Source organism: Merops nubicus, unplaced genomic scaffold (genome assembly GCF_000691845.1).
Source record: "Merops nubicus isolate BGI_N331 unplaced genomic scaffold, ASM69184v1 scaffold807, whole genome shotgun sequence".
NCBI classification, from domain to species: Eukaryota; Metazoa; Chordata; class Aves; order Coraciiformes; family Meropidae; genus Merops; species Merops nubicus.
The window spans coordinates 36,024-60,727 of record NW_008620739.1 but is presented as its reverse complement, the minus strand read 5'-3'; the positions used below and the strand labels follow the sequence as shown (position 1 = coordinate 60,727).

The 24,704-nt window shown below is 35.9% G+C and overlaps 1 protein-coding gene across 1 annotated transcript in view; it reads left to right on the top strand.

Annotated features, from left to right (window-relative positions):
* ASCC3 (activating signal cointegrator 1 complex subunit 3) overlaps nt 1–24,704 on the top strand; it is a 92,152-nt gene that overhangs the window by 49,480 nt on the left and 17,968 nt on the right. Inside the window, exons 20-22 of the mRNA XM_008944182.1 lie at nt 1,702–1,813; nt 2,100–2,234; nt 20,209–20,433. Coding sequence (XP_008942430.1) covers nt 1,702–1,813; nt 2,100–2,234; nt 20,209–20,433 — 472 coding nt within the window. The remainder of the gene's footprint in view (nt 1–1,701; nt 1,814–2,099; nt 2,235–20,208; nt 20,434–24,704) is intronic.

Below are 24,704 nucleotides of genomic sequence, written 5' to 3'. Positions count from 1 at the left end.
AAAAAAGGTCCAGGTAGAAATATTGACCATTTTTTATCATTACTGCATTGCTTCAATAAATTTAAACGGCAGCTCATGAAAATTAAGTTGCATTGAGAACAGTGTTAAAGTACTTTTGCTATAATAGCTGTGTTTTAAATATTTGAGATCATCTTGAGATGAACCCCTATAAAATCTCACAGAGTTGAGTACTCCTGCCATTTGGTCTAATGTAGCTGACTGTTTCCTGCTATCAGACAGACTTTTTAGATCTTTTTCTTTTGGTAGTAGTGTTTTACTCCAGCTTTTCCCAATTATAAATGAACATTCAAAGCATCAGAAAATTAATCCTATATCATGGCGGTAATAACAAGGGAAAAAATCTGGAAATTACTGTACTGCTATTTAGCATGCAGGCTTTTCTCAGTTACCCTGTTGCAATTCAAAAAGCTAAATGTTAAAAACTGTTTAAGAAAATAATAATGCAAATCAGATTTTGTTAATAAAGTGGGCATGGAAGGATGCTTGTAGTATATAAATACACTGTTTCATGTGTTGAAATTTGCTAACAGCAGCATTTCAGTAAACAAAATAAAGATTAAACCATAGAATGAGCTTCATCTACCCAAATACAGCATCAACAACTGAACTGATTATCTCAGGTTCTTTTTTTTTCACTCAATGGCTATGTTTCATCTCATCCCAAAGCAGATGTATAAAATACTTCAGACGAATAGCGTTCTGCAAGCACACGTTTCTCTCCATTGACAGTAAAGAGAATTAAAAAGTCTTGAGTGTAGCTGTAGCTAGGTGAAATCAGCTAAAATGAATCTCCGTGCAGTTGTGCAGCCTGTTGTTCACCTGCACAAAATAACACTGAAAGAACCAAGGACTTACTCTCCACTGCAGTATGTGGTATTGTTTCCAGTGGGGACGCTGAGTGCATCATAACAGTAGGAAATTTTAGTAAAGCAGCTAGTAGGAACAAAGGAGCATCTTTCATCATTGCAGCAATCTCAGTAGTCTGTGCAAGAGCAGTTTACAGATTTAAATGAGCAGCGATAACCTTTTTTTACAATGCTTTTCAAGATTTCAATAAATAATCAAATTTTCTGTTTCTTTGAATTCCACTTTGAAATTGCATGATTAAATTGCACTGGTTAAATTCAGAATTTTTAAACTTTCTGAGCATGCTCAGCTTTTCTTTAATGCTCATTGAATTCAAATGTTACTTTCTGAATTGCTGCCTTTGTTGAATCTAGGACACAAGTTCTTATACATTTTTATCTGGAGTTTTCTAGGTAAAAGCTCTCCCTGAAATTATGTTAGTTTGTGTGTGTAATAATCTTATAATGCAGCTGTAGTTTTATATTTATATGATCAGGAAAAGAGGCAATCAGGAAAATTTTCCCACTAACAAAATATAGCCAGTCCAATTCTGTTTGTATCACCCTTTCTATTAATAGATAAATTACCATCTTTCCATATATACATGCTTGTATTATATTGGTTACTCCCACAAACCATTTAAGAATCACGAATATCTTCTTAGGCTATATAAGGGAAAAGTTCTGTGTTTAATTGTTTAATGTGGATATTGGCTGTTCCAAGTGTGTGTGTGTGTTATAGCAGCCTTGTAAGTTTTCCTACAAGACATTATTGTTAAAAATCTTTGGAGTGTAAAAAGTATTCATATAATGCATCTGTTTTCAATTTATCTAGTTACTATAACTTGGATGATGTGAGCCATGACACTATGAATAAGTACCTCTCGAGCCTTGTTGAGAAATCCCTCTTGGATTTGGAATGCTCCTACTGCATTGAAGTTGGGGAGGTAAGACTAATCTGTGCCTTATGAGAGTCAGTAAGATAAATACTCCTAAGAGTTGGGAACAGCAAGGTGTATGCTCCTGGTCTGAGATGTTAGAGTTTGTCTGTAGAGCTGTTTGTCAGATTTACACTGAAAACTGAGCTTGATTGGATTTGCAGATAAATTATGTTGCTAACTAATTTTTGCCTTTCTCTCTTATAAAATAGTCTTAAAATATTTTACAGTTTTGTACTAACCATTTGTTTTGAGCCCCCTAGGCACCACGTATATCTGATTCCTTTTCTAACAGGACAATCGCAGCGTTGAACCTTTGACGTACGGCCGCATTGCTTCCTATTACTATTTGAAGCATCCAACTATTGGGATGTTCAAAGATCAGCTGAAACCTGAAAGCAACATTGAAGAATTGCTGTTAATTCTCACAGTAAGTGCTGATATTTTCTTAACTTAAATGTGACTCATGACTTTTAAAGACACTCACAAGTGTATGAAAAAACACCCTGAAATTCATAGAATCAACATGGTTGGAAAGGACCTCCAGGATCATCAAGTCAAATCTACCTCCCAACACTTCCCTAACCCCTAGACCATAGCCTCAAGTGCCACATCCACTCGTTTTTTGAACACCTCCAGGGATGATGACTCCACTACCTCCCTGGCAGTCCATTTCAGAGCCTAACACTTTCTCAGTGAAGAAATTCTTCCTAATATCTAATTGAAATCTTCCCTGGCGCAACTTGAGGCCATTTCCCCTCATCCTATCATCAGTAACTTGGGAGAAGAGACCAACACCAGCCTCACTACAAGCTCCTTTCAGGTAGTTGTAGAGAGCAATAAGGTCTCCTCTCAGCCTTCTCTTCCCTAGGCTAAACAACCACAGTTCCCTCAGCCAGTCCCCATAAGGCATGTTTTCCAGCCCTCTCACCGGCCTTGTTGCCCTCCTCTGGACTTGCTGCAGCACCTCAATATCCTTGACATTGAGAAATTGAGAAAAACCTTTCTTCCCTGATCTGTAATTTCTTTTTTTTTTTGTGATTTTGAGTAATATACCTGAATAATTTTTGATATTTCAAGTGTTTCATCTAATCAATACATTAAATCTGTGTATACACCTGGTTCTCTTCTTATGTCCCTTTATCATGTTCAGGGTCTATATAAATTTGATATTTGTTTTTTTCTAAGTTAGGTGTGATACTAAAATGCCAGAATAATAACTGCATATCTACAACCTAAACCTATACCAGAGCAATCACTTTGCACAGGGACATCTGGAAGATTTAGCAGCTTTAAGAAGTAGGGGAGACATGGGGAAGACCTGTTTCCTAAAATGCCTTCTTTTCCTTTCTTTTCCTTCTCCCAGCGACCTCAACATCCCTCAGGTCGTAACCTGCCATAGCACCAGAGCATACAGTTAATCTAGTGACTATTTAGTAGACAAGTGCAATGCAAGGCAAAAGATTTTAGGGTACAAATCTGGGTACATTGTACAGTGCAGTGCAATACTATTACATTCTTATCATGAAATAATCAGGGTTTACTCCATTTTCCTTTTTAACTACTTAGGTAGTTATATCTACAAAATCTTATTTTTCAAAATAGTATAACTCCACTTCTGCACACATATTTGAAAACAAGAAATGCCTGACTATTATCCAGGAAAACTTATTTCTGCCCACTTATGATTATAGTCTCTATTACATTGTATACATTATACAAGTGGCCCAAATTCTTTAAAATTCTGATTTTCAAGTCCTAACTTCAGTATCTAGAGTCCCACCTTACAGTATTTATGTATGTTACTTTTCTATTCGTTATTGTTTTGACACACAGCCAAAGTTCCTCTGAGGAGAAATAGAAGAAGGAAAATAAAAATAGTGCTATTCAACAGTTTGCATCTCCATAAAACCTGATCAGCATTTTATGACACTAGGATAGCCACTTCTCTAGTACAGACTTTCTTTCTGATAAATTTAAATCGCCTGCTGCAAACATTCAGAGTGTTACAGCTCAGAAATAAAGGCCACAGTAATCTTTTATAATGGAAAGTGTTAGACAGCCTAAATAGGGGAATTGCTATCACTGACCCTGCAAAATCTGTTGTTCTGTTGTCAGAAAACATTGCAAATTATATGAAATGCAATTCAGTATGTTCAACTGAATTCAAAATGGTCATTGAGCACAATTCCTATATATGCTGTATGTAAAATAACTGAAATTTTAAAAAAGAAATACCCACTAGTGAACAGAAGTTAGATAATGTTGAGTATTCAAGGCAAGAGCTTTAATCCAGCTGTCATCTCTTTAAAATCTCTTTAGAGAAAATTTTCTCCACCTAGAAACTTCAGGGTTTGGATTTTTTTTCCAGAGAAATTTGGACAGGGAAAGTTTGAGAATAGCATTAGCAGAGATGGAGGACATTTCATGACACTGCCTAACCTAGTGAGGAGCATATGAAAGATGAATGGTGGAAGCAAAACTTAGTGCTGGCTGTCTTATGTCAGGGCTCCTCATCTATTTAAGCACTTTGTATCCATGAAACACAAAGGTAAATGGCAAATGTTTCTGCTGTAGCCAAAACCTATAACCCTACTGTTGGTAGAAATTGTAAAATTTAAAGTTCATTGATCTTGCTTTAATTCTTTTTTTTTTTTTTTCCTGGAAATATTTTGGAATTTGTCCATTTACAGTCTTAAGAGGAATGAGACTAAAAATAAAATTGGTTAGGTGTCAAAATGTGCCACATGTCCATTTGAAAGATGAAAAGGATGAATGTTAGATGCCATTATAGCTGACTATTTTTCTTACTTTTTATGCAGATGTTGATTTTCATAATTACTAGTGGAATTACTATTCTGTCTTGTTGAAGGTGTAAATTGAAAGAATTCTTTTCAATCTGATGTAGTGTTGAAAAGAATTGCCATTGCAACAGAGTTATTGCCAAGGATTTTTTTTCCCTAAACACTGTGAATTAATGAGTTTTATAATTATGGCAGTTGCTTCACACCTCTATTGTTAACCAATGACATTACATCTGCCTTGCTCCACTGGTCCCCTCCTCCTTCTTATTGAAGCATTTAGCAGTTTTGGCCATGGGGAATTACATGGCATGGGGTAAGTAGTCTAATTAGTTATAAGTGAAAATCCTGAGGGAAAAGTATATTTAAAAAGTAATTTGAAGAATCTCTTAATGATGCTGGAACTGAAAGCTCTAACTATGGTACAAAAAGACCTGTTATCATTGCAAAACATAATTATAATTGTGATTATTCTGCTGATCACTCAGTTTTAACATTTTGAATTTTGGACTGTGTTATTTAAGAATAAACATCCAAAACATTTTTCAAATGCAGTTGCAGGATTTTGTTAGATGTGACATGTGGGTCTTTTTTTTTGTTGGCATTGTTGATAATCTTGCAAATGTTTAGACATTGGTAAGTTGTCTGGTGTATATAAGGAAGGCAGAAGTGTACAATTTTAACAAACAAAAGACTGATGTTGTGGCTGTGAAATGGGATGTATACAAGTTTTTACCAAATGGCAAAAGGAGCAGAAGTCTGTTTAAAACAAAACCAGCAAAAAACTAAGATGGCATTCAAGAATTCAGAAATTTATGATTGTATGCAGGGTTTTAATTCTGAGTTTAAGGGATTTTGAGTTTCAAATTGATATTTTGCCATGCTGGTGGGAGTGTTCACAATTCAGGATCATTCACCAATGAGTTATTGATGAATCTCTGCAACTTTCCTGAAGAAGTACTTTTGAGTCATCCTGTTTCTAGTGGTGATCGGTCTCTCAAAAAAGTTGTTTGACAGCAAGATTTGTTTCCACTTAATAGTCAAGACCATTCTTAATCTTCTCCATGTCTGTTTTTTTCTCTGGTTTTATTGTATCTTTTCATTTGATCATCTACCAGTATTTTGCAAGATCAAATGATTTTTTTTCAGTACGGTTATGGGGTTGAAGTATCCATAACATGAACAGGAACATGGCACATGGGAGCAGCCCCACAGTCATGTTGAAAGTATACAGTAGTAAGTGATACAAGTAGGTGGGGTACAATCCCCTCATGCTTTCCTTTCTCCTTTCAGTAAATCTGTACTTAAGATGTTTAATATGTTTTGGTTTTGCAGTTAGCCAAGTTCCGATTCAGTTCCTTTTTTAACTGACTTGTGCTATTTGGCTTATAATTTTTCTGAGAGAAAATGTTTGTTGCTTTTCCATAAAGCTTTCTTTAAAACCTTCCTGACTGTGCTTCAGACAGCAGTAGTCCAAATGGGCTTAATCACTGTTGAGTTATGGTGCTTCTTGCATTAAGTATTATTGATGAGAAAGTGTTCATGAATTATTACTGACAGGCTGGATTTCCCTGAGGTACCTGAAGGCTATCCTTTTATTCTGAAAGTTAGGTCCAGATACTAGAACAGAGGTCTGGGTAAAAACCAGTGAGAGATACTTTGGAGTAATTTTTGTCATTTTCTGTACTAAATAAGCAGTCACCAAAAATCTGTTTTAAAATCAAACTTAGGTTTTTTATATCTTGAGGAAAGGAGATCTTTCATGATGACTGATCAGGACTGTGATGATCATGATCCACTAGCTTCATGAATTTTGGTGATTTATTACTACACTTATCTGATTATCTGGTTAATATTCTTATTTACAGAGCAAGTACTTTGTCATATGTGTTCACACTGGACAGTCAAGAGAAAAGCCATCTTTCAGCTCTTGTTTTATCTGCCTGTTGTCCCTTATTTCTGTTTCTGAATTCTACCTGCAAGAGATAAGTGGTTGGTTTTCTCATGCCTACTGCTGTCTTTCATGTAAACTGGTTATAAGGGATGGGTTTCTTTCTTAACTGGGGAGTTTTGGGACAGAACAGCATGGTTTTTGTGTTATACTGGGACATTTGTATCCGTCTTTCTGTGATGTAAACATGGACTTCTGAGTTTGGTATCCACATATCTCTTCCCTGTATTCCTGTCTGATAATTGGTATGGGTTTGTTACACTGGCTAGTATTAGACTAAATATTTTGGAACTCAGGAGAAAATCAGGCATTACTGAAATAGCAGATCTTGAAGGTGGAAGAAGGAGCTTCATGAAACAGGTGCGTTCCATCCCAGGTACACAGATAACAAAAGACTAAAGTTATTAAAGCCTTATCTGCCTTTCATTGTCTGTTAGGTATTTATACTATGAGATTCTAGGTACCTCAGTTAACCTATAGCTTTATTTTCTGTTCATCATCATTGGTACATCCTATTCTAATCAGGAAAATATGTGAGTCTTTGCAAATTTCTACACTCTCAATCTAAAATAGTTTTATTTCCATAGCAGGATTATATTTTAAAGCTGTTGGTTCAGTCTCCCATGAAGGGGTCACAAATGTTTTTGACTTGGTGATAAGCCATCTTTTCTATTGGTCTCCAGTTAGTTGCCAACAAAGGAGAAATTAATGTTACAAAAGTATTGTCCAATAACAAGATAATATGAGCTATTTTGTGTAATATTTTCTCTGCAAGCCATAGCAGAAACATTGTTTTGGTTTTGTAACACAAAACTGGTTTTCTGTTCTATGAGCCCTTTCAGAAAAAAAAAAAAAAAGTCATGTCTCTTTTCTGAAGTCATTTTCTAGTCTAAATTTACACTTACATTTAATTTAGAAAACAATAAAGGTGCTACTATGATTTCCTTCAAGGTATAAAAGTACAGCAAGACTTTATTCATTAAGTTATTCTTTTTAAAGATGGCATTTCAATGTCAATAACAGAAATACTTCATTATGTCAAATGAAAAGCAATTATCTTACCTGCTAACCTTTATATTTTTATACAGCTTATATTCTTAATATTTTAATACATTTGTGCTTCAGTTCCCACTTAGAATGTCTAGATAGTGTCACAGTGTGTTTAATAAACTAGTTTAAATTTCAAAATTGTATTTGGTTTCATGAAAATAAAACAAAATGCTACAGTGAATTTTAATAGCATCCAAATTTCATCATCTATATACAGTGTATTCAAAATATCTTCTACTTAGCAGAAAGTACTTGCACATGTGAATGCTCATTAAATATGTCTTGATTTTTATCTAGTCCCAGTAGGTGGAGCAGTTTTGAATGTTCCTGTAATACTTGACTATAGTAATTGTTTGGTAACATCTAGCACAATGATTTCATATTTTTCTTTTCCCAAATGATTGCTTGATTTTTAGTTTGAAGACATCATGTGGTGTCTGCCTTTCTAAAAAAACACAATCAGTTGAGAAATCAAGATAACTATGCCCATCACTACAGCCACCTGAACATTTAATTTCTATGGCATCACTAAGAAAGAATTACATTCAAATGCAGAAAATATAAAACCTTCCCATCTCCAGTACACACGACTTTCCAAACTCCAATTAACAGATCTCCTTTTTTTTTTCCTTCCAGTCTTCACTCAACTTCTGTCATTACCTGCCAGTTTAAAAAACTGAACTGATACAGGAAAATTAAAATAAAACCTATTTTAAAGTTGAAGTTAAAGGTTTCTGACATATATTTCCCATGAGGTAGGCCATAAGACAAGAACTGTTATCTTGGAAATAATACAGTATCTTTAATTTTTTTTTTTTAATTATTTTTTTTTCTGATTTGTTTTGATTGCAGTGTAGTGTCCAAGGGAAAAACCTGTGAATGTGTGTATAGCTGTGGTAGTGGAAGCCAATAGCCTCAGGCCATATCCCCATTTCAAACAGCTGCTTTTGTAACTGTTTCTGTCAAAAAAAAATGAGGAAATAAATTCCTTTAACGGAAGCTATAGATGCAGCTATAGAAGCAAAACATTCTTGTATATTAATGAAAACTTTTTTGATGAGCCAGCAAGCTGTGGCACTTGCATCTGCCAGGGTAGGTAGGAGGACTGTCCTGACCTTTTACTTACAAATGTGAGCGTTGGCTGCCATCTGGGGCAAATCAATTCTTGTCCTTGGTATATAAACTAAGAGCAAGTTCAGGGATAGGAAGTTTGGTTTAGCTGACTGCTTAAAGCGGCAAGCAATTCACACCATTTATCGATTTATTTATTTAAACACAAATATCTTTTACTTAGCAGTTAGACTTGTAGACATCATCATTATGTGAGATTTCAAACTATGCTTAGTGCGTGCAGCCAATACTTTGCAAAGTGTTCATATTGAAAATGAAACTGCATTTTTATTAAGGTAAATCTGAACATTTTGTAATCTGCAATGCTGCTTTGATAAATGGCTGTGAGTTCTTATGCCCCAAGTACTCCAGAAGTCAATCTTAGAAGTTCAGTGAGCCTTTACCAAGTCAGTACAAGTTCTACTTACTTTGTGCCTCTCAATTTATAGCTAAAGCACAATAGGCAAATTTAGGCCCTCTGCAGCCTGCAGTTCTTTTGTCTTCACTCGTTCCTATTTATTGCCTTTACTTTTGATTGGATTATTGTTCTCTGATTGGAACAGAAATTTCAGGATAAGGATTGGGTTGGCTGAAATAATTACATCATACAACATTGGTATCCAGCATAAATTGTTCCTTTAGCATACTAGTTTAAAAAAAAAAAATAAAAATAAAAAATAGACATAAGAGGATTACTGATCAGTCCTTAATGAAGTATCTGACACTTGTATTTTCCTATTTACATTTAGATTCTTTCTTTCTTTGTCTCATTCTTTTCTTTTTTTTTTTTCCCTGATGAAACCTGGCTAGATTCAGAAGGTTGAATTTTATTTTAAATGTTGATGTTAGGTATCATCATAGACAAACTTTTAAGAAATCAGTCTCTCACATTATTTGCCTATTATTACAAGGTGCTCTATTTCACAGTTACTTCGGTAGCTCAGGCTACCTATAATGTCAGAAGACGTTGCGGATGGGTTCTTCCTGCCAAAAGGACAAAACTTTTCTTAGCGCTTCAAAAAGCTACTACAAATATTTGTAAATAGGGTATGGCACAGTAAGCTTGCTTTTAGAGAACAAACAGTTGCAGATTTCCTTTGCTTCTGCAGCTTAATGAATATGGGCCAGGCATATGACAAAATATTGGAATTCTTGTATCTGAAAGCAGTCGTATTATGCACTTGTCTAAGTAATTTTATCTGGGATGATGCTCAAATACAGCTTTTCTTAATTTATAGTAGGTCATTGTCCTATTTCCCATGGCAGAGTCAAATCAGACCACCAGTTTGATTAGGTTGCCAACATGCCAGCTTCCCACTGTCTTTCCTTTCTGTCTTCCAGTGGAAAAGACTAGCCAGCTACAAGAAGTTATTCAAGCTAGTAGTTTTCAGAAAGACAAAATATCTCAAGTCTATTCCTCTTATCTTAGAGAGTGAGAAAACAGTTAAAATCAGCTTCACAATAGGTCTTTTAAATTCTTGTCCTGTCAAGGTGGAGGCATTCTACTATGTTCACTGACATTTATTTAGTATGTATACTTGCCAAATTATTTTTGGGTACAAATGATACATACGATATTAAGAAATTTTATCTTAAACATATTAAATCATTGAATGCAGAATATTCTGTAGGTTAATTAGATTAATTCCAATTGTTTTATCATTTACTTAAAGCAGCAAGCGAACGAGATGTAGACAATAGTTTATTTTTTCTTGTGTATATGATTTTCTTTATATTTACTATATGCAGTCATACAAGATTGTAATATTTAATACTTTTTTAGCTATAAGAATGCGTATGTGCTTTCTCTTGATTCACACAGAACAGATGGATGCTTGACTGCCTGCTAATCCACAGCTGGAATGGTTTCAGCGGTTTCCACGTTGCTGGGTTAGAGTGGCTTTTCTAGTGGACTGAGAGGGCAGCAAGAGAGGGATATCATTATTCATCAGTATCCCAGTGGGATCGCTGCCAGCAGAGATTAATTTTTTCTGTTATGCTTGTAAAACAAGCTCAGGTGGAGTCTCTAATCCTCAGGGCACGGGTGGCAGATCAAGGAAGATGCTACAAAGCTAGTTAATTTTCAGATTCTAGGGGAAACAGAAGCTCTGTTAGATTTATAAATACATGATTGCAAATTTAAGTAGCTCAAATCCAAATGGGATCTTCCTAGACATCTGGTACTGAAAATCTCTGTTCTCTTTGTCTTTTAAAAGAAGTTCTTAAAACTTTACACCAGAGGCAAAATATCTGCAGCTCTCTTAATCATCAGTTATCTTTCCATTTAATTTTTTTTAAGACATCTCTTACAGTGTACTTTAGATAAAAGCCTTTATTTACAGGTAGAAAAGAGATGGTATAAGTCTGTCTAGGAACACTGACTTTATAGTATTCTCACAAATTTTTGTGCAGTGAACATCACTAAGAGAAATTATCACTTGCCATCCAAAAAGGGTTAGATCTACCCTAGTAATGCCTGCTGTGTCCCATTCAAGTAATGGGATGTCCAGTTAAAGTCAAGTGGGGTACAAGGGCATTTTTGCCATGCATCAGACCTCTGTTCACTCGGGACAGAAGTGTTGATAGAACTTCCTCAAATCAAGCACACCAAAATATTAACCGATTGTCTATTTGTTTAATAGACTTCAAATATTTTTCCTTTTTTTGGCTTTTTTGTTTCCTCAGTGATTACCCATCTTCCTTACACTTGTAATTACCTGCGTCTTCCATCACTGTATTACCTTGTAGCTCTTGAGTACTTCAAAACATTGGGTCAATTTTTCAAGCAATGTTAATCCACATAGTTACACTGAAATGAGTGGAGATGTGCCAGTTTTTATCAGCAGGGAACTATCCTTATTGAAATTTACTTGTAGCAGCTGTCACTTTCTCTTAGAGTTGTGTTTTTTTATTATTATATTAAACTATTTTCGTTTAAAAGCGCTCAGACTGAGACCAGTAGCATTGGCTTGCTGAGAAGACATTGTGCGTGTAGGCACCTTCCAAGTTTCCCATATATTCCTGCCAGTTCATATTGTTCTATTATTCTGGGCTTGAGCCTCTCTTGAACAGAGGCTGCTAGTCATTTCACCACATGATGACAGGTATTCACGCCTGCGAAGTTTTTATTCCCTTTTGTGTCTGGTCACATAGTAGTCTAGATCCGGAATTTAATCCAGTACAAAAATGCAGCAGTGTGCATTTGTGGCTCCCCACTAGGGGAGCTGCCACAGGTCAGCAGATCTGAAATCCGGTTTTCAACACAGGGCTTGTACAGCTTGCCATTAGCATATACAGCATGGATGGGCCCCATCTCACAGAAGGAGTTGGTAGCGCTTCCTCCCGCCTCCGCGCAGAGCAGCATGAACTTAATGCAGAGATCTGTTAACTTCTTCCCTGGGTCTGGGCTCTGCACTGGAAGATCCCAATGGAGGAGCAAAGCCAAAGATGGAAAATGACTGATCGCTTTCCCAGGGAAAGCTGTTTGCAAAGATTTGCTATTGCAGTTTTTATTGCTATCATCTTAATCAGTAGTTGGGCCAGCTGATTCAGCCAAGCTCAGCTTCAAAACGTGGACAAACGTCCAAGTGGAACCAAAGTAGGTTTCTCATGACAATCACACTTTTGAATGTATACTTGGAGAGATTTCCCCAGCTTTGTGTTAGCACATTGCTGAGTTCATGCACTGAAAAGCTTTTCTGTGTTAGCACAATACAATTAGTTTCAGTACAGCCAAAACCAGTCTGTTTTAAATCTTTCCTAAAATATGACCTGAGATTAAAGGGGAAGAAAGTTGTGTGTTTCTGCCCCATCTAGGTATTACGGTTGAAAAAAGAAGGGTTGATGACAATACATTAAGAATGTGCAGGTTCAGAGCATTCTAATGAAAAGTATTAGGAAAAGTCAGGCATCTTGGAGAGATGAAAATCTCAAATATACCATTGCCAGTGGTAAAATGTAATAATTCTTTCACATCACTGTAATTCACTTTAAAAATGGAGTTTATACAATTCCATTTGTATTTATTTTCTATGGTCAAAGTAACTTATTCTAGGTGAATAATGTGTATGCCATACCGGTTTCAGATGTTTGCTCTTATTTTTGTCCTACTTTAGTCTTCTTTTGCATTTATTTTTACTTAAACTGTGCAAGTGTTACAGGTTTACTTAATAATCACTAATTTAACTTAAAAACCTGAGAGTGAACTAAAGCTAGCTCTATGAAAGTTGCACAGGCTTAATACTATGGAATTATCTACACATTTTGGGGAGAAATTAATGTATTGTAAGAATGTTTTTTATTAGGACTGGTCAAAAATGTAGCATTGAATTATGATTGTGATCATAAACTTTATGAAATACGGATTGTAGGAGTTAAGATTTAAAATTGTGAATTCCTTCCTTGTTTTAGTAAAGTATGCAATTTAGAAAGGAAATTATTCTGAAACAGAATGGCTCTATATTTTTTACTATTTGGTAAAATGATTACAATCATTGTGTTATTTATTACTGTATCATCCTGTACAGTGAAAACTAGCTTCTCTGACATGCTTAGGAAACTTTAGAAAAGGAAGAGAAATCGACTTTCAAGTTAGTATAGAAGTCCTGAGAACTCTTTTCCCATGTCATATTATGGTTATTTTACATAATCCTCCCTCTCGCATGTGCTAGCATGCTTGCAATTTTTTTAGCAACTCCACACTGAAGCAGAGGCCTGTAATTTAACTTTAGAAGTACTTCAGAAGTCCCCAGATCTGCCAGGTCACTCTCTGCTACTGGTAGCTAATATTGCTGACCTCCTATTGCTCTGTGCGCAGTGGCAAAGGTCTTTCAGACTCCTGACCTCTGGTCATCAGGAATGTCATCAGTAGTTTGTAGTTTGGATGTTTTAAGTAAGAGGTGAACTTGTGAAATCTAAACCCTCCAGGGTGTTTTTAAGTGATCACTCAACTGTTTCATTGCCCTAGCTTGTACTTTTTATGATGTCTCTAACTGTAAAATTTGTGGTGTCACAAATCGTATGCAGCTATTTAAAAGCAAAAATCAAACACTTGTCTGGTTAAAGTGAGAAGTCTGAGAATACAATTGTATATGATTTCTCTGGTCCCTAATGTGAGAACTTTTTAGGAATTATTAGTACTTTTAACTTGTATATTACTATAAACTGTTTCTGGGCTCCATTACTGACATGTGCCCATTTTAAATCCTGAAATATACATTATTTTTAAAAAAATAATACATTTACATAATTGCATATTGATGAGTGTCACAACTTTATCTCTTCAACTTTTCATGCTCAACTGGAAATTTCCAATGCCCACTGTGGTTAAGTCTTAAACTTAGAGACAGAGTCCAGGGTAGCCTAGACTCACTATTTTGCTCCTACCTAGTTAATTGGGTAAACTGTTATATGAATTCTATATTTCTTCTTTTTCTCTTTTTTTTGGTTTTTTTTTGTTTGGTTGGGTTTTTTTTACACATACCTTTTATCTGTAAAAATGCATTAGTTGCATAATTTAAAAGTTAGTATTTGTTTTAAAAAGATACTGAGCAGCCCTTGTCCCTTGGATGTTGCTGCCCATCCTATGCATACCTGTTTTCCTCCTGTCATGTTTCCAAAAGTAGAGAGTGGAGAGTATTCCAACAGAGTACTGGAGAAGTGGCAGGATCATCTTCCTGTTACCCAGGCTGGAGTGGAGAGTTAGGGCAGGCAGAGTCCCCAGTGGGCGGCACCAGTGTCAGAGAGGGAGCCCCATTTCCGCAGCCAGGGACAACTCCTCCGTGCCCCGTGGCTGGCACAGGGCCTGGCTTTAAGCCTTTCCACCCTGCTAGCCACAGACCCTTGGAAGGAATGGATTTCCCCATGGGAAAGGAACTGCCCTGCAGGGTTGGCTCTAATAAGCTGGATGCCATTTGATGGCACTGCCACATACAGACACAGCTGACATGTTACATGGTATATGAAGGCAAGGAGTTTCTTTAGAAATGGTGTCCATGGTGAATTACGGTATCATATAATAAATATATTCTAATCTTGCCTGACTATTCCTGCTTTCTTCTTTTGCTTCGTGTCAGCCATGCTTCAGGATCTCTGAAAAACTTTAGACTGCTCTGTTGCTTGGCAGAGCCTGCCAGGCTGCCCTAAAAATATGGAATGTTACTTCTGCAAAGCTTGTCTAGGAAGTGTATTTTTACACGTGCAAAACAGGGTGAGGAAGCTCCTCATGCACATGTCTGCTGTCAAAAAAGAAGGCTTCCAATCTAAATATCACCCTGTTTTATAACAGCTTCAAAAAGCTGGTGGAAATAATTTTTTTTTTTTTTTTTTGGTCTATATGAATCTTGAAAACATGCATGTTTGTTCGTCACACTCATAACTAGTAATATATCTTTATACCTGTCTTTAACTGGGATATTGTCCTAGACCTTTTATATCTCAGAGTAAAAAAAAACACTCAGACATTTTAAACTTTGGAAGTTTGAATTATGTCCCATAAAACTGAGACCAAAGCATACACATTTATAGGCTACCAATAAACTCTTTAAAATAGGAGTTTATAATGGAATCACTAACACAGATATAATTTTCAGAGCAATAATTCTGGCAAGGACTTCTCCAATTCCATTTTTCAATCTACTTTACTTTTTGATTTGCACTGAAAAACAGCTTTTGAGTATGTGATCGGTTTGGGCTTTTTTTCCTTTGTCCTTTTATGGCTTTTTTAAAGCACAACTTTTCTCACATTTATGTGTCTTCTGAATATAAGTATAAGCTTGATTGTGTTCCAGCTGCCTGCCAGAATGCATCTGTGTAAATTTTATGTCTTTCCTTGTAAATCAAATTCACACTTGAAAATGTGATGATACAATACAGTATAAATATGTTGATTAATTTAAATAATTTTCATAATATAGATACTTGTGTCATTACTCTGTCACATAATATGGTCTCATGCTCTTGGGAAGAGCATGGGCAGAAAAGATTAGCCTGGGGACTTTTAAGTAATTTTTTTTTTCCTTATAATACAGTTAACAGGGTCAAATGAGACTTCTGTCAGGACATGAAAGGAGATATATATATGTGTGTGTATATATGTAAAAACAGAAATCATTTCAAATGTTTTGAAGTACAGAAGTTCAAGTACCATCAAAGAAAAGTTAGGATTTGTGAATCGATTGTAAGATGTTATTACCCAGTTACCTAGCTACTCACAGAATGTTGGTGCTTGTTATTTCTCTGTTTTAACCATGCTGTTTTTCTTTATCCTGTGCTAAGGGTAACATAGGTATCACCCCAAAGAGGACAGTTACGAACTGCTTTGAAGACTTAAGTCATAGTGGACTGGAGACTTTAAAGTTCAGCTGCTTCCTATACACTGTAGTACTATGTGGAAGTGACAAGTCAGGGTGTTTAACTAAAATTCTCTGTAGCACTTTGTGCAATGGAACAAAAGATGAAAGCCAATTATGTAATAATATTATTGTTGAGCTTTTATTTGCCTGTACAGTAAAGATCAAAATACACTCTTTTCACAGAGAAAAGTGGATTGCATATTGGCATACCTGATAGCACTAAAGAAAACTAAAATTTACTACAATATATTATTAGTGTTAATTGCAGAACTGCTGTTAATAAAAGGAGGAGAGAAAAAAAAAAAAAACACACCACAAAAAAACCACATTTGTTCCTTGCAGCTAATTTTTTTTGCAGCATAAATGTATGATTTACATTTATGCTGCAAAAAATGTAGGTCCTTCAGCCTACCAGGAGTTTACACAGTGTAAACCAGGGTTCAGGTTAAGAGGATGCAATTATTATATTAGCTAAGAATGATCCTCGTCTTTTCTCCTTTTTTATTATTCTGGTAGTTACTTTTTAGTACTAGTGTATTGCAAGATTTTTAATACTTTTGCTTAACGACTGTTAATTTTGTCGTCGATTTTTTTTTTTTTTTAAATGCCTAGCCCTTGTTTCTTTTTACATCAGAAACTTGAAAGAGAGCAAAACATAATGCAAGTTATTAAAGTTGAAAATGTGGTGTGCTTGTGTTCACTGTACCTATATAAAGAAAAGGAACGTACAGGCAGGCCATCAATGCTAAAGTAGTTTCAGTAACGACATTGCTAAAGAGAAGACTACTGGTTCAGCTCTGGAATGTGAGAAACTATTTTTGGTTTGTTTTAGACACTCATTGTTACAAATTAATCAACTGCTCTTAAAAGTCTAGAACTCATTAACTTTATAAGTTTTACCATTCCCATGACTGAACTTAACTTAAAATATTCAAGTTTATTTTAGTTGCCCACCTTGATCCCATTTCTGTTTATGCTCCTCAAGTATCCTCTTCTTTCTTGTAGACAGATGGCAAGATGTAGGTACTTGAGATTTTAAAATATTTCAGAGGTTTACATGTGGTATAAGTTTATAGTTCAGCTCTCACTATAAATCAGTAATTTCAGCCAAACTTATGCATTTTGTGGGTAGAAATAAAATCTGTGGGTTTTTTTTAACCCTCTGGTCACTGCAGAGCATAGTACTCGCCATGTTGGATACCTTGTTTAAATTTTAGTTCAGTCTGACTCCTCAGATGCCTGACAGTACCATAAAGCTGCAAAAGATATATTTTTTTAATGGGATAAGTTGTTTACTTTTAGAACAATTCTATGTAAAGGGTGATGATAAGCTACATATCTGGAACATGTTGTTGCAGACAGAACTCTTAAGATGATTCTGTGGTTGGTGTTATGTAGAAAACAGAATTCAATTATCAAAATAGCCCTTTGGCCTTGTAAAATGTAACTATCAAGTTTATGCAGGTCTGTATGTGACATTTCTCACTGGCAAGCATATTATTCACACATGGGCTGCAATAGTTCTGATTTAACACAAGAAAAAGGGAGAGTGAAAACTGCTGCACAGCAGTGCTTTATGGTTTAATTATAAAGTTTGTATTAAGTTTCTTGACTTTAGAAAGAAGATTAATGATTGATATGTAATTTGATCTGTTTCCTCACCCATGGAAGAAAGAACAGTTTTCAGATACAATGCACTAAAATAATATATACGTCTAATATGTTATATATTATGTGGAATAGTTGAAGCTATAGCCTCTGCAGAACAGATTGAGATTCACAATGAAAAGGAAAACTAAAATGAAAAAATATTGAGTGAACAGCAGGACCCATTTGAGGTGATTACAAAGGAAGTTTCTTTATTCTGTCTTTTCTTGTGCAACCTGAAAACAGTAGCAGGGGGTTACAAGCAGAGTTCATCACAGAGTTGTCAATCACTGTCATTTAACATTTTGCAATGGAAGATGTCTTTATTCAAGGACAGCTGGGCAAATCAGAGAAACAGATTTGCAGTTAGTAGTCTGTCCAGCCTACACTAAGCAAACAAGGACAGGGCAGACATACTGGCCTCTCACATAAAAATATAATGGACTCTGCTGACCTCCGTGCCCTCCATTCAGCTTCATTCTCAGTTGTATAAAAGCTTCACTACCCATTCTCAATTTCCTTTAATTACCTACATGATGCAGATAAGAAAATGAACCTCACTTACTTACAGTCAATGATCACAAACAGGAAATTAAGTAGGCAAGTTGTTTAAAATAAGCGGACTGTTTTAGAGGTAAATAAAACATGTACTGGAGAAGAATTAGGGAAAACACATTTTCAGGAGTACGCAGTAGGTCTGGAGTGACTTGTCTGATCCTTTTTCTGTCTGCTATTTTAAACTGCAAAGCAAAACTAAGTAAAAAAATCTCCTTGGTAAATATTCTTTAAAATATCTTTGAAGGAGAAGCCAGTTAAATAAAAAGAGTGAAGCAAACGTGGAGACTTCTATAGGGCTTAAAAAGACTGTGACCTTAGGTTCAGAGAATAAATGACCACAGTTTTCACAAGAGATCTAGGAAAGACATCCAGGATTAAGCAGCAGTTGTCTTTATCCAGTCTTCACTTTAATCTGTAGTCAAGGTATGAAATAAATAAATGACATTCTGGTTTTCTTTCCAAATCTTAAACTGTCTAATAGTTACCTTTCCTTTTACACTTAATCACAGTTTAGATGTAGTTTCATTGTGCCATTAAAGAAAATAGAAAATTTTGTGCTGTCAGTTTTCAAGGGGGTGAAAAACAGCTATGTGACTGTTTTTAGGAATTGGCAAAAAAGGGTCTATGTGTTAGGATATTAATGAGTGGATACAGTACTTTGCAAGTGTATTAGGTAGTTCTGTTAGGTGTCCTAAAATTGCCATTTTTATTTACCTCACTCTGCATTGGTTATTGTTATGAATATTTCATTGATATGGATTTTCAGGAAGCTTGACTGGAGACTGAAGACTAATGTCGAATCTGTAGTTTAAGAGGAATATAAAACCCTGAACACTTGAATTTAGTGGTGTTTGCTAAGCCCATAGTTTGGAAGACAGTGCCCTTCAGGCTACCCAAATGACTTTTTATTTTATGGCAAAAGAAATATACTTTCTTAAATTACAGATGGAAAAGACAGCACATATTATAAAACAACTATTTTACTTGCAGTTTTATACTTTAGAAAGGTCACAGTCACTCCAAAAAAGAGTACGTCCATGCACAAGAGGATTTTGTGGAGGAAAAAAAATTACCAATTAAGTCACAGAACTGACTCTTCAATCTAAATTATAGTTCTTAGCATGCTTCTGTTGAATTTTCTTTCTTTCACCAAAGAGATTTCCCTTCCAGGAGAGTGAACATCTCTGCTCTGGCTACTAGAACAGTCATACTTATTCTTCTCAGCCCCAAGGATGTTGCTGCTCATAACTATGTTTAGATTACCTGCAGCTTCTCTTTGCAACAATGAGAAAGTTCTTAGACAGCTTTCTTTGGCATGAATGGTATTAGTCCCGCTCTGGAGCACAGAGGATGGTTTTCAGCACCTACTTACCATTTTACTCTTTGCTTTGATCACTGATCATCTGTTGACTACACACTGCCTTCTCAAAATATTGAAAATATACTTTTAAAGAACCTTGCCAGAGCTATTTCCAACCTCATTGTGTTTTGAATACAAAAGAGAAAAGTAGAAAACTTGAAAATTAAAAATTTGAATATTGCCTTCCTCATAGGTAACCTTAGAATGTTTTTGTGAGCCAACCAGGGTAGGATATCTGTAGGTCATCTCAAATACTGAGTCCATCCAATGAATGTATTTATTTCACTGCTTTTATTTTCTTCTTCTGTAATGTTAAAATCAGCTATGCAGGGAAAAAAATTTAAACCTATAATTGTGTGAATAGTGGTGAATACTTTACTAGCTATTCTTTTCCCACACACGTTGATTTTGGTAAGTAAGCTTTCTAAACATTATGGTTTAAAATGGTGCTATTTCAACAATGAAATCTAACTATAGTAAATTAAATGCAAGTACTTTCAATGTCTCAGTAAGGAATAATTGTTTTTCTGAAGTTAATTACAACAGTCAGATTTTTTATTTTTTGCTTTTTAAAGAACGCTGAGGAGTACACGGATCTGCCTGTGAGACACAATGAAGATCAGATGAACAGCGAACTGGCAAAACATCTTCCAATTGAAGTCAATCCCCATTCATTTGACAGTTCACACACAAAAACACACCTCTTGCTGCAAGCCCACTTCAGTCATGCCATGCTGCCTTGTCCAGATTATGCAACTGATACAAAGACGGTGCTGGACCAAGCAATTAGAATATGTCAGGTATAGTACTGCCTTTCAATATTTAGCTGTTGTTACTTTACTCTTTATTGTTAGTGTGTTGTAATATTTTGAATATAGAAGAAATTAAAGATTTCTTGCAGTCTTGTGGAGAACTGGTACCACACTATGTGATACCACTTTGTTTAGGAAGAAACTGGGTGCCCATAAAGATGTCCACTTTACAGAAATGGTGGTAAGCAAATTTGTGGTAAAAGAAAGACCGTGGTACTCTGGTTGGAGGCATCTATCGCCATGGGACTCACCTCTTCTTTCATGTGTAGCAGCTTTCTATCTCTGTATCGTGGAATGTTGTATGTAAGTCAGTCCTGCATGAGTGTGCTCCCTGCAGATTGTTATGCTGACCCCCAAGAACCTGTCTCCCTGGGGTACTTTGATGTTTATAGCACCCAAAAATGCTGTATTCACTGCCAAGCACAAATAAAACAGGTTTTGAAATGTGATTTTGGACAAGATACAATACAATATTTTTCTCTAGCCTGTGAAAAGATACGTCTTCTGTTTCCCAATTATCATGGCATCAAAGAGCATGCTTTTAAACACAGGTTTTAGACTCAGTCTAGAGGCTTGTGACTTTTACATTTATACTACAGTCACAACCCACAGAAACTAAACTGACCACAGAGAGTACTGGTAACAAGCAATCACATGCACAGCTGCATGCCTCAAAAGATTTTTAAAGCAACAGATTGAGTTTGGAATAGAGTGCTGCCATATCTGAAAAGCACAGTTATTGTTCGGGCAGAAAGAGTGAGCTCTAGTTGATGCAGAGAACAGCCACCACTCTGATTCTGACAAAAAGCAGTAATGTTCTCTTCAGCAGAACTGGACAACGACTCATTCACAGGTTCTTGAAGATCAGGTAGCCTTCAACAAACTGCTTTTTTTATCTTTCTCAGTTCACTATCTGTAGAACAGGGACACTAATTCTTTCTCCCTACAGTTTTTTGTTTGCTCATATTTTGATATCCTCGGTGATCTACATGTCAGCTATCAGAACGAGGCTTTGATCTTGTTTAAAGCCTGTTGGCAATATGGTTATTGCAAACATCAGTATGCCAAGCCTACCAGTTTGTAAAGCTACTCCATGAGAAATTATTAATCAATGCTCTAGACAGACAAAATACCATGGACAAGTCTGTGTCCAGTGATTTGGGTGAGTCTCAACGTTACACTAGCAAAAACTGCAAGCTTGTAGTACTAAAATCAAACAAAACAAAACTAAAATTAAGAAAAGAAAATAAGAAGCAAATAACACCACAGATGTTATGGCTACACAGTGTTACACTTGGCAGCCAGCAGTGTTTAAGTGCAGGTCTGCTCCAGGTATTTCAAATCAATAAAGCCATAGTGCTAAAAGCTTCAGTGTATGAACAGTTATTATTCATAGTACTCAGTCATTAACAGAGAACAACATCACTTGCTCAGGTGAGAAAATTCTCCTTTGCTTCAAAGAGATCACATACTTAAAGTTCATTTAGACTTTGTGGAATTAGCTTTTGGGGGCTAATTACATATTTGGAAAAAAGTATAAATTGAAGATTCTTTGAAATAATTATTTTGCTTAATATTTATCCTGCTTTGCTAAGAGATATATTTTTTAATCTTGTTATTGCAGAATAGATATTTCAGAAGCAATAATTGCTCAGAAGAAAAAACCCTAAAATATTTAACAGTTCATTTAAACTGAAGTAGAGCTCAGAAGAATACTATTCCATACTGCGCTTTGGTGCTCCAGCCTTCAGTTAACTACTACATGTTAATGTCACACATACAGTCGTCTTAATTTTTTTAAAAAAAAAAAGTTTCTCTTAAAAAAAAAAAAAAGAAAAAAAATGCAGGCATTTTTGTATTTTGAAGTTGGTGCATGGTTTACATCTCTTGGGAAATATTTGTTCCATCTTATTAGTCATGCTTTCCAAACGGAGGTTAAAGTTCCCAGAATCTAAGCAATAGGCAGGGTTACACTTTCAATACTGGTTGTTACCTTTTTCCTCAGCACTGACCTGCTGATGAACTCTGTGTCAACAGAGGTGGAAAAAAAGATGTTAGTTGTGAGAAAAGGAACTGAACCATAGAAAGATCCACTGATAAACATATTTGGTGGGTGCTGTTCTCTGCATGTGTGAACCAAATGTAAAATTCGGCAGTGGGACGGGAATTGGGTTTTGAGTTATGTTGAACTTTTGGTTATTTACCTACAACGTACTTTAGCTGTTAAGGTTGTATGGCTAACCTTCAAATTGTGACCTGAACATAAACTGTTATTTTTGCTGGTGGGTATGTGAATGACAGGCTTTCCATATCAGCACTGCTTTTCTGGTACAGGAAAGCAAAATCTTTCAAAGAGCTTTTACAAGTAGTTGTATCTCGGTACCTGCAGCAGGCTTCCGTATCCCAGATCCCCTGCAGAGCAGATTTCTCATCTCTAGCCACAATACATACACAAGCCTCTTTCTGTCACAGATTATTAAGCTTCTCCACTCATCTGTGCTGTTTCACCTGAATCAGCCTTGTCTCCCATGGTTGCTTTCTCATCCCAGCCGTTGTGTCTTCCTCATTCCTCCAACATCCTCTGGGCCTTTTTCACCGCTAGTGGCTTTAGGCCGAGGAGTGTTCATTGTCAGTCAGAAAAATATGCTAACAGCATCAGATACTTGAAAACCCTCAGCTACATTTACCTAAGATTCCACTCTCTTGTAATAAAAAGAATATGCAACCACCTCTTAAATTAATTTTCTTGAGATGTCTTACAAGTTTTGGGTTTGTGTTATCCTGTTCATACTTATGATGAAAGGTGAAAGTCATATGCATTTAACAGAATTTGAGGAGTCATGGTGCTGGCTCAGTAGAGTTAACACAGAAAATGAGTTGTTAACACAGAAAATGGAAGAAATATATTCTGTTACAATTCACCTATGGTTATCATTTACTAGGTATAGATGGAGTTCATTATAGCAAGAAAATATGTAGTATCTGTAAACCTAGGATGAAGTACATAATTCTTTCCCTTTTACTGCAGGAATATGGGGGGTAGCGATATGTAACCTGCTGGAAGGTGCATGCCTATCTGCTCCCACATCCAGCTGTGTAATGAATGGCCACTGAAGCTTTGACTAGGTGAAGGAGTGTCCCTGCGCTACACTGAAAAGCTCAAGTCAAAGGCTAACGCATTTGTTATCAGTGACAGACTCTCATAGATAAAGCACAGAAAGTTCCCATGGCTAAAAAAATCTGCCATGACTTACTCCATGGCTGGCCAAGCCACATAAATGGCCAAGTAATTTAATTTTTATTTGCCTCTGTTACCTTTAATACAGTTATAGCAGACTGTGTATTCTCTTCAAGCCTAGCATTCTGTCTTCATTATTTTTACTGAGAGAAGATAGAGGTGTTAGTAAGATGGTGCTGAGCACTCCAGTAGCTGCTCAAATCAAACACTTCTCCACTTCTTGCAGAAGAACTTCAAAGAATAAAAATTCAAATGAAATGGTTTGTCTACTATTTCTGTAGAATGTAATTATTATTATAAAGACAATACCCTGCCTTTTTTCCTATCTCTGATTTAACAGTATGTGAAACAGACTAAATCTAATCTCTTTTTTACTTCTTTTGTCAAGCCTTGTCTTTTGTGACTGTGTATTCAGCGATCAGTTCTTACTCTGCTGTTCTAAGACTATCACCTATATTTGCATTAATTGAAATGGATAATTGAGGCAGTAATACTGTCAGTCTCAGATTCAGTAGGGCAGTCTCTGAGCTCAGAAATAATGTGACAGTTGCTGGCTTTGCATTGGGATTGGCCACAAGCCTCCACTTGTAGTATAATCATTGATAAAATATTTTAGTATTGCCAGGAGGAGAACTGCCATGGAGCTCAGCCTTAACCTTTGAGAAGTGTTTACCTATGGATGTGTTAAATGCATCTCAGTAGGGTAGCTGTGCACAGGGGGAAGATGGACACAAAGTCAGATTCCAAACTGCAGAGTAGAGACTAGTTTGCACAGTAGACATGCACATCCTTGAAACGAGGACTTTGTAACACTGTCACTGGTGGCGTGCCTTTCCCCATCGTGTTACTCCTCCGCAGAATCTAATTTTGACAGAAAAAAAAACTCTTTTGGTTAAGGGCTGCATTCCCTTAGCTGGACGATGATGTGTGTAAAACCACTTTACCCATTCTAAAATAGTTTAAATAAGTTGTTTCTGGTCATTTAAATTGCAGCTTTTGCTACGGTTCTGCTTATGAGAAT